Genomic DNA, 14,951 nt, shown 5'->3' with positions numbered 1-14,951 from the left:
AAACATATTATTAATAGAAGTGATTAGTCAAACTTCTATTAATATGTTTGTGATTTGTAAATTTAAATATTTTATATTTTTGTTGTATTTTGTTTATTTATTTGATTTTGTTTATTGATTTATATTAGTGACCTGATGATGGTGACGAACCAGACTACCGAAACGTTGTCTTAAATTTTTAAAAAAGTGAAAGATTGTTTTTTCTTTTACCTTACATCTTCCAAAAAATCGAAAAACTAATTTATGTTATATACATATATTATTTTATGAAAAATAATAATATTAAAAAGATTTATTCATTTTCTAATATTTTCTCATATCGACTCTCGATAAATAAACAACTTTTATTTACATAAACAAAATAATAATATAAAAATGACTAAGCGTTGTATTAACTTTTTCTAAAAAAGGAAAATATCTATACCCCATAATTCAGATAGTGCGCACATGATAGAATCAGGACAAAAGATGCGGCGAACGTGTCAGATTTACTGTATCATAGAAATTATTTCTTCTAAACGTCATCACACATCAATGAACGCATAAATAAGTATTATGAATTTAATGTAACGGATTCACTGGTTAAATATCAACTTTATGCCATATTCACCCTAAAAAAGTGTAGAATAATCTTATTTGGTAACTTTTTTTATATTTATGTCCAATATTTTTGATTTGTAATCAAAAATATTACTGGATATAGGAACAATTTTTTTCTAATTCATTATTATGAAAATTAAAAAAATACCTATGACCGAAGTCATCAATTTTTAAAATTTTTGTTTAGGCACTGATAAAGAAGGAATAGTTTTCATCACTGAAGAAAATTTAATTTTTTTTGTCATTAAAATATTATTTAAAGAAAGGGTTCAACTTTAGTACTCGAAGTTTAAGAAAACAATATATTTTATATTATTTAAGGTTAATATTTACCATACTTTAATATGTATAAAATTAAATACAAATTTTAAATTTCTTGGTTGAAGTAAAATGAATCTTATTCTTGCAAGCAAATTTAATTATAATTAGTATATAATCAATTAGCTAATTTAATATACTATTTTAATACTAATTAATTATATTGAATTGATTATTAATTAATTAATTTCATTTTTGACAATTGAGAATATTGTTGCTCGCGCACATAAACAACTCACCTGCGCAGAGCATGATCAGATGCAAAGCAAGTACGGATTACAAAGTTGTTGTAGAAGTACCTTAAGGTTTTGTGATCGTTGTGATTTAACACGTAAATTTACACCGCAGGTTTTTTCGCAAAATATTTGGTAAAATGAGCTAAAATTTTGTAGGGAACTCAAAAATAGTATACAAATAACTCATGTTATGTGCCAGAGAATTAATATTTTATCAAAAAATTTATTTTTAAAAAATTACATAATTGAGGAAAATTAATTTTTGCCAAAATATTAATATAATCTGGTACATGATAACAAATCCCTAGTACTATTTAACACTCTTAATATGTTGTAAATTAATTTTCTAGTAAAAATAATCAATAGTTTTATTATTTTAAAAACAATTTTTCTTGAGATAGACTCTATAGTATGGGAAGAAGTTTGCCGTGCAAGATTCTAGTGCAAACATGCAGCATGCTTGCTGCAAATAACAAAATGTTCTCTCACAGCAAGTTTGCAAATTTTAATACAGTGCGCAGTTGTAATCGAAAGCATCTGCGGCTGCGCAGTAAATTTTTTTGACCTCCCCAGATATAGTGTTCACTGTATACACTCAGAAATATTTTTTTCTGTATTATTATACAAGTTTCCAGCAAGCTTTCTGCAAGCCTGCGCTACAAGCTTCCATAGCAACCTTTCTGTGTTTTCGTGCGCTTATTGGATAATGTTTCTCTAGCAACGCTTTATAAAGTTATTTTTATTTATTTGTATATATGGTTAAAGAATGATAGCGGCAGATTATATTTGAAGAAGTATAGTGAACGTCAAGAAAGGGCGGCGCCGACGTCAAATTGACGAAGAGATGCTCCTGTGTACGTCGTGGCAAATTAATTTCAGTATTAATAGCTGACATCTTATTTTCTTACACATCTTTTTTTGCTTCAAGACAAGAAGATTGAACGCATTTGCGGTCGTGCTAATGCTTGTCTCACATCCTGATATTCTTATACAAGGACAAAAAATACTTTACATATTTCACGGACTATATACTTTCAAATAATTTGTCTTAAAATTGTATATATATAGCACTTTTTTGTAAATTTGCAATAAAATCGTCAAAAATCACTTAAATCATTAACCATATATAGAACGTCCAAGCGCTTGGCTTGCCGAAGCCCATACGCTAATTTAAGAATAAACAATCTAAATATGTTTAATTATCTATTTTCAATATGTTTATGATAAATAAGGTAAAAAATAATAAATGATAATACATAATAATAATAAATTTCAAAATATAAGGAAAATGTAAAAAAAACTTTGCCTGCAAAAAATATTTACTTTGACCTGTCGGAAGGCCATACAGTCGTTTCGAACGCATGTAAATAGACTTCAAAAATTCTTTCAGCTGCCCAGTCCTGGTATTTCAATTTAGACTTTTGATCTTTCGTGAGCTAAAAAACTTGTTTGATTACTTTTCCTACCATATATTAAACTTTGTTTTTAACTAAATCCATATTAATTTTATAACGTCTTGAAATAAAGGTTTCCGGAAGGCCAAGTTGGCTTGCCGGTAGGCTCCTTGGACGTTCTATCATTAATGTACACAGGACCAGTTTTTAAAAAGTGTTTAAAAAACAGTAATTCATATTAAGTTTTATAATTTGTTAATAAAGAAAAATTGTTTATAACATTTTTTAAAAAAATTACCATAAAAAATAGTTAAAATTAACAAATTCTTAAATAAACTATAGATTTTTTTATTTTTTAAACCCTCTCTAAATAATGATAACTGCGACTTTGAGCTCCCTGCACGCTTCTGCCATCTGACGGCGACTGGACGTAATGAACCTCCTATAGACAATCGACAGAAAGATTTCGGCGCGATTTTTAAAATCCATCAATCAAAAGTTATCAAGAAAATCATGATTGGTGGATTTTAAACATCGCGCCGAAAATTTTCTGTCGATTTTGTTTGTTCGGCCATTCACAATTTCGGACCAATAAAAATTCGTCTAAAAAATAATTATATCTAATAAAATTCTTTGAAATGAAAATTTTAACTAATAATTTTTACACTCTTAAATATACATAATATATTCTCAGAGTAAAATCCCAAGGCGAAATTTAAGCCCTAATTTACAAGGAGTAAAGTAGAGTTAAACAGACCCTCTTTAGCTTTCTCAACTAGTCGCAAATTTCCCTTTCTTCCACGTTTGGATTTAAAGTAGGGTCTAAAAATTGATTAAAATATTGAAAATTTTGAAATTGCTCTAATTCTATTAATTTTTTGAAAACGCATCAAAATATGTTAATTCCAGTTTTTAAAGGGTAATTAAAGAAATATTGTGTGAAGAAAAAATTCATTTTGCTTTAATCAAAATAATTAAAAAAGTTTTTTTTTGCATTTTTTTGTACTTTTTTAATCGAACTAGACCCTCTTTAGCTTCCTCAACCAGTCGCAAATTTACCTTTCTTCCACGTTTGGATTCAAAGGAGGGCCTACGGGAGTCTACAAGATCGTAAAGAGGGCCTATTTAGGTTCTAAGGGAAGCTAAAGAGGATTCAAATTTCGCCTCGGGATGTTCTTTAATTTTTTTGTAATTTCTCATTACTATAATTACCCGAGGCGAAATTTGAATCCTCTTTAGCTTCCCTTAGAACCTAAATAGGCCCTCTTTACGATCTTGTAGACTCCCGTAGGCCCTCCTTTGAATCCAAACGTGGAAGAAAGGTAAATTTGCGACTGGTTGAGGAAGCTAAAGAGGGTCTAGTTCGATTAAAAAAGTACAAAAAAATGCAAAAAAAACTCTTTTAATTATTTTGATTAAAGCAAAATGAATTTTTTCTTCACACAATATTTCTTTAATTACCCTTTAAAAACTGGAATTAACATATTTTGAAGCGTTTTCAAAAAATTAATAGAATTAGAGCAATTTCAAAATTTTCAATATTTTAATCAATTTTTAGACCCTCCTTTGAATCCAAACGTGGAAGAAAGGGAAATTTGCGACTGGTTGAGGAAGCTAAAGAGGGTCTGTTTAACTCTACTTTACTCCTTATAAATTAGGGCTTAAATTTCGCCTCGGGTAGCTTCGCGGTTTTTTGTTAATCTTCTACATTTTTTAAAAGCACAATTATTATTACAATTATTATAAAAATTACTCAAAATATTTCTGACTTTCGACTTTTTGGACCAACCTTAATATATATTTGTGTTTTTGTTTTTACTTAAATAAAATTATTGATTATTATATAATAATTATATTTACAATAAAATGACTAAATATATGTATATTACACAATATATTTTGAAATTAAGCTTGACGGTATTTAACACATTACCTATATATATACACAATAGAAACGCTATTGTTCCAACAAAATCTTTATATACATGTCGTTGTAAACGACATGACATTAGCATAACTTCCCTTTTGTATATTTTACGGATGAGTTCCTCTGTTCTCGATTTAGGGAATAGGGAAGTGATAAGAATCAATTCCACTTGTGTTTACAAAAGCAAGGATCAAATATTTCTTATAGGGGAGTCAAACTTTTCACTCTTTGTCGTTTAACTTCATCATTTTTACATTAATTAATAAACGTTTAATTGTATACAAAAAACTTTACTTGAATATTTCAGCTTTTATATATAAAGAAAACTTTCCAATATCGCTTTTACTTTTTTTTCTATAGAATCATTACTTTTGTAGTACAAATCTGCCAATTTACCCTGGAGTCGGGGTATATTAGTACAGGAGTAAATATTATTTAAAAATTCAAAAATTATTATGTATTGTAATTTAAAGATTGTATAGTAATTTTGTTATAAAAAAGCGTCAATACTCCTTGAGGAAGTATTTTTAGAATATATGGTTATTTTTTATCATATTGTAAATAAAAATCAAAAATGTTCAATATTTTTTCCTTAAAGAACAAAAAACAAAAAAAATTAAAGATTTGAAAGTATCAAAATCTGTAAATGACTTCGACATATTTTCCACAATAAATGAATGAATAACAATGGAACTTTTGAATAAATTGAAATGTTGCATTACGCCCCGATCTCCCCTATGTCTCTGTGTAGAAATTGACACGTTTTTTTCAGCATTCGAGTTTGGGCTAAAGGCAGGGGTTCATTTCCTTTGGTCCTTGATTGTATAATTCTATATTTTAAATGGCATAGACTCTATACCGACAAAGATAAAAAAAATTTCCTCTCCTTTTTTTGAAAAAGATTTTTGAAAAATTTGCTTTTGTTCTTCTAAAAGATTTTTTTTTTAGAAAAAATGTAATACTTAAGAAAGAAGTGAAAATTTGAAAAAACTTTCAATAATGAAAAACATTTCATAAGTTATATAAAAATCTGTAAAGAACATTAAAAATTTTAAATCCAATATCGGAGAAAATATAAAAAGGAAGCATTGGTTATCTAACTAACAAAATAATATTAATTAAATTTTGCGTTAAAAATAATTTATCACTCAATTAATAATGATTTTATTTCTTTGGAATAATTATATATTTTGTAATAGTGAAAATTTTGATTCACATTTATTAATAGAAGAGTTATGATTATTTTTTGAAAACTAAGTAGTCTATGTACACTTATAACAGGGGTTGTATTAACAATAGAAACGTTAAGCGAAGCTCAAATTTGCAATGCTTGTCATTTGTGTGCAACTCCAGGGTGAAGCTCGTGTCTGCCGTTTTGACATTGCGATCTAACCAGGGGAGAAGAGATACCCCAGGGGCTGTCCGTCAGCGCTCGTCACACCAATTTATTACTTATGATAATATTCAGAAACGATTTTGATTCAATGTAAATTCGACTGTCATGTAGACTGTATATAAGCAAAAAAAAAACATTTTAAAAGGAAATCTTGAAACGAAAGAATTGTAAACTAATCAAAATTTCCTGAGGGAAATGATAAAAAATAACATCTACTTTAGACGACAGTATAATAATTCCATTTTATATATAAATTTAATATTGAAATAATTAAGAAGTTAGAGCAGTACCTAAAGTTTAAATTTTCAAAAAATCAAATCTTGTGCCAAATTCTGCCAAATTTAAAATTATCTGAAATTCATTTACTTCTAAAAATTTTAACTACAATTTTTTAAATTTCAATTATTTCTAAAATTTTTACTAAATTCATATTTTACAATAATATTTTAATGAAGTTTTTCGAAAATTTGATTATTTAAAACATTTTCTAAACTTCTGAATTCGAAAACATTTGCATAAATAATAATAATAATAATAATATTTCGAAAATTTTTTTTAAAGTAATTTTAAATTATTTTTTAAAATTTGTTCTATACTGAATTAAATTCTTAAAAATTTGTCTTAGTTCAATTCTGAAATATTGTAAATAAAATTTCTTGAAAATATTATGAAACATTTTTATTAGAAATTACACTGAAAAAAGGGTTTCGTATTTACAACCAAACGTTTGGTTGGTATTTAAGCAACCAAATTTTTTTTATTGAATCAACAAAATTTTGATTGTTCCAATCAAACTTTAGTTAGGACAACAAAAATTCTTTTTTTCTAATTTTGGTTGTGTCAAACAAATTTTGATTGAGACAATTAAAATTTTGTTGATTCAACAAAAAAATTTTGGTTGCGTAAATACCAACCAAACGTTTGGTTGTCAATACCAAACCCTTTTTTCAGTGTAATAAAATTTATTTAATTTCTAATAACAATTGTTTGATAATAATAAAATATTTACTATAATTGTATTTATTTAAAAATAAAAGAAGTGACTTTTTTGAGTTTTCTTGTAATGTAAATCGACTAAAAATTTAAACAATACTTCGACTTTTGTATAAAGCTATATTTAACAATTATTGTATCATTGCGGACGCTTAAGACCCTAGCTGTTCAACAGCGACCTTAAATACATAAATAAAAAAAAAAAAAAAAAATCGACTAAAATGATTTAAATTAATTTAATCTTGTACACTTAATATATTTTTAAAAAGCATGAGAAAAGATATATATATATATATATATATATTTGTTATTAAAATTTATTAAAATAGTACATACCTGGAAAAAAAATTTTTTACCTGAAAAATCAGGAAAAGTCCTGGAATTTTATTTGGCAAATGTGCTCGACTCCCTGAAGATTCAAAATTCCAGGAAAAAAAAATTGAAAAACATTTTTAAACATTTTTAAAATATTTTAAATTTTATTGGTCGGAATTTTGAGTTTTTCAAAAAATGAATTTATGTGTAAAAGAGCACAATTTTTTTTTTTAATTTTTAAAGTTTTTTTCCCGAAGTTTCTTTTTTATTTTAAAACATAATTGTTTTATTTGGGTTTCCCTCAAAGTAAAATCACTAATGATTGTTTATAATATCTGCAGACGTACATACATATTTAATTCTCCGGTTATTTTATTTAAAGAAGTGTCTTTGGGTACCTATTAATATGTTAATTATGAAAATTTCAACTTGATTGAATAATTTTGTTAGAATTCAAAATTACTCGAAAAGAGCCAATACCACCCAAGATGTGATTGTTAAATATTTAATTTGAAGTATATCAAAATCAATAATCAGTTATCAAAATTGTATTCTCAATACTAAATTTCAACTCTCAATGAATAGAATAAATATATTATTAATTTGAGATAAATGCAAAATTATTTAAACAATTATGGAAATATACATCATTACACCTCGTTGTCTCTTACATTACTCTCAAGAAATAAGAAAATTAAATTCCATATTCCATCTTTATGTTAATATTTATATTGAAAAGATAAAGATAAATTTCATTAAAAATTAATTTTATTATATAAACGTATTTAATATTTATCCACCAAGTTATTTGTATATATTTCACTTTTATTTAAATTTAAACATAAAATATTTTATAACATTTGTTTTAATAACTTTATCAAAATCTTATTACAAAATTATTTTCTTCTTTACTTCGTAAATTTAGAATGTCTGACTGATATCCGAAATTAGCAACAATATGCGACTTGTGCTGTTTTTATATAGTTTTTTTTTTTTTTTATTAAAATACTAAATACATTTTATTTAATATTGATATTTAATAAATTTATATGACTTTTTTGAGCTTAAATAAATCCTTTAATTAATAATATGCTTTAAAAATAATTTTTACATAGTTATTATTTCTATTTGAAAATTGATGTAAAAATAAAATATATACTTTTAAAATTCTCGACAAAGAATTGAGAAATTGTATAAGTAGTACCACCTATCGAGTGAATATTTGAAATAAATTGTATTTTTACCGATCGAGCAAAGAAGCCAATTCCCTATATCTAATCTTGAATTTTTGAGATTATGTATCTTTTTTAGCTCTGAATTTTGACCTGATTTTGAGGTTATGTTTACTAATTTTAACCCTTTGGTCTAAGAACATAAAATTTTATCTTGAATCTCTTGAATTTTGACTTTATGTTTGTTGACCAAAAAATTGATCTAATTTTGAGGTTACGTTTACCGATTTTTATCTCAAATTCACCGTCCTCTTGATTTATTAGTATTTTAACCCTGAACTGTGACCTAATTTTGGTTTTGGTTCAGGTAATATCTTTTTGTAATATAGGGAGATGAAAAAACAAGCATGTATAATTTAATATATATATTGCATATTAATTACAAAATAGAAACAAAATAAATATCTTTTAGAAACAATAAGTTACAATCTATTGCATGGTTGAATCAGTCTTTAATTTCATATTAGGTTTTCGAAGATGATGATAATTCGGTAGTACACGCATTAAAAAATCCAATTGTCCAACTTGCGGCTACAAAAAATGTAAAAAAATAATAAATTTTTCGCCAATTCCATACATTTTCAATTCGGGCAATTTTCTTTCTTTTTCGAAAGAAAATATTTATCTATTTTTTATTTTTACTGTCGTTTAAATGAAAAACTTTTCGAGTTATAAATATGCAAAATTCTTATTTCTTAAAAGTATCCCTATTTTCAATGGCATATATGACTCCAAAATTAATGAACTTAGAAACTTTTTGCCAAAAGAGAAGAAATGTTTTACTTTTTCTTCGACTTTTAAATAGTTTTAGTGAAAAAAAATTTACAATTAATTTTTATTTAAAACGTAACAATCTTTTATAAAAAAAATTAATGTATATTAGAATAAATCTGCATTTTTTGATATAGAAACTATGTTTGAACAATTTTTTTTCAAGCGAATTTAAAAAACCAAAGTTGTGCTGAATTGTGCTCGACTAACAGAATTAAAAAAAATCCAATTTTTCCTAAATTGAATATATAATTGTTTTAAAAATCTTTTTTAATTTTTTTGCTCAGAATTTTGAATTTTTCATAAAATGAATTTGTGTACAAAAGAGAATAATTCCAACATAATTCAGTACAAGATTTGTTTTTTTTTTTGAAAATTTTAAATTTTTTTTCCAGAATTTTAAGTTTTTGAAAAAAAGAAATTATGCACAAAAGAGCACAATTTGGCATAACATTTTTTTATTAGTTTTAGATGTTATAAAAAAATGTTTGTTTAATTTTTTCCCGAAATTTTGAATTTGGTTTAAATGGAATTTCTGTTAAATAATAATTTGAAGAAATTCGAATAAAAATAAATTCTAAATAAAATTCTGTAAAATGAAAATTCTAACAAAAATTAATTTTAGACTTTGTTCGAATGCTCTTTCTAAAAATGTTTGATAATATTTTACTCACGTATGGTTTATCACTCATTTCTCTACGCTGACACTGGCTTCCATAAACAATAGTATTTTCAGGTAAAATTTCTGATTCCGATATAGAACAAGCAGCACCTATTATGCAGCCATTAGTCAATTCAACTTCTCGACCAACGAATGCTGTAGAAATAAATATATCGTAAAATTTGATTCCTTTGAATATAATTAAATGTTTAATAATTATTTTCATACCTTTTGTTTCAAGAATATTATTGTCACCAACTTTACTTGCTTCGCATGTGCTGTCAACTTCAAAAACATTATAATTTCCGATAATTTGAACTGGAACTGTTGCAAGTCTTGGTGTATCGTCAGGCAATCTAATAAATTAACGCACACATTTATTATATTTTATTCCAATTAATTAAATAACAAAAGCATACACTAAAAAAAATTTATTTGATTCAAATAATCGTTTACTTGACTATTATCAAATAAATATTTATTTGAGTCAATTTGTTTGAAAAACTGAAATTATTGGTTCAAATACAGTTTATTTAATTCAAATAAAAATTATTTGATTCAAATAAATATTTATTTGATAATAGTCAAGTAAACGATTATTTGAATCAAATAAATTTTTTTGAGTGTATATTATAAAATAGATATACTTGTTAACTATTGTTGCCATTTCTTCGATAATATTTCCTTCGCCTATAATAATGGGACCTGCTTCTGCTATAATTATTGCTTTTGGATGAATTACAGTTCTTGGACCAATTGTTATATCTCCTTTAAGAATACTTTCATCACAAACTACTGCTCCGGCAGCAATTTTTATACTGTCATGAAATTTAATAAATTACCTGTACTAAAGATGCAGTAACTAAATATAATATAAATAGGCCTCGGATCGAATTTAAGGCGCAAGAAAAGTCGATTTAATTATTCCAAAATACAGTCGAAAAAGTCGATTTTTTTTTTTACTAAATTTAATTAGTTAATAAATATTTTAATTTTAATAACTGGTGTTATTAGATATTAAATTCATTTTATTAATTCCTTAATAAGAATAATTCTTTAAGAATATTATTAAGAAAATTTATTTCGAATATTTCAGAATTAAACTAAAGACAAATTTTTTAAAATTTTAATTAAGGACAGATTTATAAAAAAAATTCTTAATTTTCCATTTTTAAAATTTTTTGAAGTCTGATTTAAGCAATTTATAAGAATTTAAAATTTTTGTATAATTTTTAGTTTTAATGGTAAAAAAAATGTCGGACAATAATTAAGTACGTGTCGTAAAAATCGTGTTAATTAATAAAATAAAAGTCATTGAGCCATAAATTATAAAAAATCTTTAATCAAATAATTAAGTTTTACAGATTTTTAAATTAAATTTTTTTTTTGAAATAATTGAATTGTAGATTTTAATTTTGAAATAAAAATTTTGCAAATTAAACAGTTGTAGTTTTTTTTTAAATTTCTGACAATTAAATTTTAGAGTTTTTATTTGAAACTTTTTAAATTAATTTAATTTTTACGAAGTGGCTAGTCGTCCGTCTAGACGGATACGAAATTACTGCTAGTCGTCCGTCTAGACGGATAAATATTTTTGTCCGTCTATTATACTGGCATTACTGTTAAAAGTATCAGACAGTATCCGGATGAAATAAATGGATTAAAATTTGTCCGTCTACTCTTAAGAAAATAATTATTAATAATAAGTCACGATCCAACTAACAAGGTCCTGCCACGCGCCTTTAAAAAACTCATCCAATTGGATTCAAAATAAAAAAAGAAATATTCATAAGAAACAGTTACTGCTAACCGTTAAAGGTAATTTTATTATAAAAAATCAAAACTATATACATTAAATTGAATATTTTACTAATTAAAATATTAAGGGGTTAGACCACTGTAAAGACCGAAAATCAGACCCATTTTTAAGATTTTTTTTCAAGAACAGAATTAAAAAATCAATTATATATTATTTTTAAGTACATATTAAAATTTAATTTTAATACATTAAAAAATTATTTTCATAAGGTAAAACAATTAAAATTGCGGCAAAGACAGTCGATCTACAAAAACCCTTTTTTATGCAGAAGTGTAAGGCCGGTAGAAAATCTTTTTCAGTTTTTGACTTAAAACAAAAAACCAAATTTTTTTCTTATTTTGTAATTCAAAATCTATAGAAGCTTTTAAAATTTTTTTTTTATATTTTTAAAAATCTTTTTTAGCTAGCCATTTTTGAGTTATGAAATTTTCAAAATTGCAGAATTTTCATGACTTTTAATTTTTGAATGCTCATAACTTCTTTAAAAATGCATCAATTTTAAAAGTTTTTTTTCAAAATGTATGTTTTTAAACGTACTTTAAAAAAAATGGAAATTTTTTTCAAATAATATTACTATTAAATTTTGAAGTTATAAAGATAAAAAGTCATTTTTCTTAATTGACGTAGTGATAGATTTTTTTCAAAAATTTTCAAAAAAATTACTTCCTTTTACGAAAATTTTAAGCCTAGTCTGATCGTGGACTAAGACTAGGTATTTTGATTCGCTGATTACGAAAATCTTAGTAGTATCCTTACCCGACAAAAGGTATAGATCTTATTAAAATACTTTTTTTATATCTTATGAATTTTTTTAAATTTTTTGTATATTTTACCCAATAAAGGAAAAAACCATAAACTTTAGGACATTTTTTATGGTTTTCACCATAAAAATCAAATTTTCGGGTATTGTCACTAAGATTTTCGTAATCAGCGCATCAAAATACATAAAAGTACGTAGTATAAAAACCAAAAATATTTTTAAAATATACAAAAAATTTTGAAAAATTACGAAAATATTGTAAAAATTGTTTGCCCACGATCAGACTAGGCTTAAAATTTTCATAAAAGGAAGTAGTTTTTTTGAAAAAATCGATCAGTACGTCAATTAAGAAAAATGACTTTTCATCTTTATAACTTCAAAATTTAATGGTATGTAATATCATTTGAAAAAAAATTTCGATTTAAACTTTAAAGAGTTTGAATTTCGCGCTGAATGTTTATATGTATGTATATTTATATAAATATATACGGGTAGACGGACAGTTTTAACAAAAAATATTTCATCCGTCTACTGTGCCAGTAAATACTGGCACTAGACGGACAATTTATATTATCCGTCTATAGACGGACAATTTAAATTCATCCGTCTAGACGGACTACTAGACGCAGCCTAATTTTTAAAGAAATATTAAAAATAATTGAATTTTGAGAGAGTAACAGTTGGAATTTTTTAATTGAATTTCAAAATATTTTCAAACAATTAATAATTATTTATTATTGTTAAATTGTAGGTTATAAATTGAAATTTTTGAAAATAATTGAGATTTCAAGTGATATAATAAAAAGACGTATTTTGTTTAAAAAATTTTGTAAAAAATGCAAAAAAAAAAAAAGTCGTATTATCCGAGGCCCTTATAAATTTATAGTTTTACTTACTTTGATCGAGGACTAGAAGTTGAAACATTTGATATGCTAATATTAGACATTATTCTTTTTTTTGCTTTGCTCTATGTTGTCAGATGCTGTGGGTACTGTTGTGCTTTTTGACTGCAAAAAAAACTGTAAATTGCAAAGATATTTGCTACTTCTGTTGATATAAGGAAACACAATAAATGACAATAAACAATAATGTAAACATGGTTAAAGGTGAACAGGTTTGCTGCACTAGCAGCATGCAGCAAAATAAAGGTCTCACCACACGCACGCAAGAAAAATTAACCAATCAGTGCCTGCCAAAGTCCACGAACATATTTGTCAACTTCTCCGCGCGATTTCAAATGAAATACAAAACAATGAAAAGAGGAAAAAAAGTGAAGTTGAATTAGAATTCAATTAATTTATGTTCCTGTTTAATCTATTTTTTATATTATATATTTGCATTATATAAGTTTATGTTACCACATTAAAAAGAGCACTTTTACCATTTTCTGTAAATTTACTATTTTCAAAGTGAGTAATAGTTAACACATAATTAGTTGTTGCATCCGTCAACTTTGAAAGTAGTAAATTTACAAAAAAAAGGTAAAAGTGCGCTCTTTTTAATGTGGTAACATAACCTTATTGAATATAGCAATTTTACAAATTTTAATACAAATACAAATTGTGGATTTATAATCTCCAAAAAGATTTTTTAGTGTATTATTATAAGTTTACAATAGGGCTGTAACATAACTTCAAAAATATAACTGTCATTAATATTTGTTTTTCAAGTTAACTTTTTCTCTTAATAAAACTTAAAAATTTTATTTGAAATTATATTGAGTCGTTTACTTATAACCTAAAAATTTTAATTTAAAAAAAAATGATTTCTTTTTAATAAATATAGGTTTTAATAAAATTTCAATGTTAATTTTTAAATTTACGTTATTTTTTTTTATCTACCTACAGAAAAGATTTCAGATAGATACAACAATTAAAAATGATTTTTAAACGATTTATAAATATTTTCTGTAGTTCCGGCAAAAAAATTTTTTGTCGCTCAGCTTATTAGGAACTCTTCAGAAGAACGTTAATAATACATAAGGCCAGAAAGTAGTATAGTGATACAATGATACAATGTGAGAAAAATTAAATAATTTTTGAAATTTTTCTAAACACTTTGAAAAAGTTCTGTTACTTTTTTTAAAAAATCTCTCTGAATTTATGGTAAAAAAAATTCATGGTTCGAAAAAAAAATCGAAATTTGAAATTTGTCTTAAAACGATTTGTCAGAAAATAATAATCAAAATACAGATTTTGAATTTTTTTGTCATTAATACATATCTGTTTTGAATAATTCGAATATAAAACTGACAAAATATTTATTGAAAAAAATGTCGAAAATTTTTTTTTTTAATTTAGATTTTTGCATATTTGAGAACATTTTCTTTTTGTATCTCGCACTTTACATGAAATCCCTACATTAAATGCCAAATCATATATATTTTTATTTTGTGTAAATATTATATATTTCTAAAAAATTAGGTACACATCAATTCCCCTATAACATTGGATATAATAAGAAACGGAAATATATTTATCTTTTCAATGAAACCTTGCTTTTGTCTAAGGTTTTTTTTTTTAAACGTGT

General features: G+C 24.8%; 1 protein-coding gene across 1 annotated transcript; it reads right to left on the bottom strand.

The window, feature by feature from the left end:
* Positions 1 to 8,761: 8,761 nt before the first annotated feature.
* On the bottom strand, positions 8,762 to 13,544 carry LOC127279851 (dynactin subunit 6). Its single transcript, XM_051302480.1, has 5 exons — positions 13,319 to 13,544; positions 10,491 to 10,661; positions 10,072 to 10,199; positions 9,857 to 9,999; positions 8,762 to 8,942 (listed from the first exon to the last, which is right to left on the bottom strand). The coding sequence occupies exons 1-5, from the start codon at positions 13,366 to 13,368 to the stop codon at positions 8,841 to 8,843; spliced, it is 594 nt and encodes a 197-aa protein (XP_051158437.1). The 5' UTR covers positions 13,369 to 13,544; the 3' UTR covers positions 8,762 to 8,840.
* Positions 13,545 to 14,951: the final 1,407 nt, after the last annotated feature.

Source organism: Leptopilina boulardi, unplaced genomic scaffold (genome assembly GCF_019393585.1).
Source record: "Leptopilina boulardi isolate dan_hultmark-lab unplaced genomic scaffold, ZJU_Lbou_2.1 LbouV2_223, whole genome shotgun sequence".
Classification (NCBI taxonomy): domain Eukaryota; kingdom Metazoa; phylum Arthropoda; class Insecta; order Hymenoptera; family Figitidae; genus Leptopilina; species Leptopilina boulardi.
The sequence above is the reverse complement of the archived record's forward strand: the minus strand, read 5'-3'. Positions and strand labels throughout refer to the sequence as shown.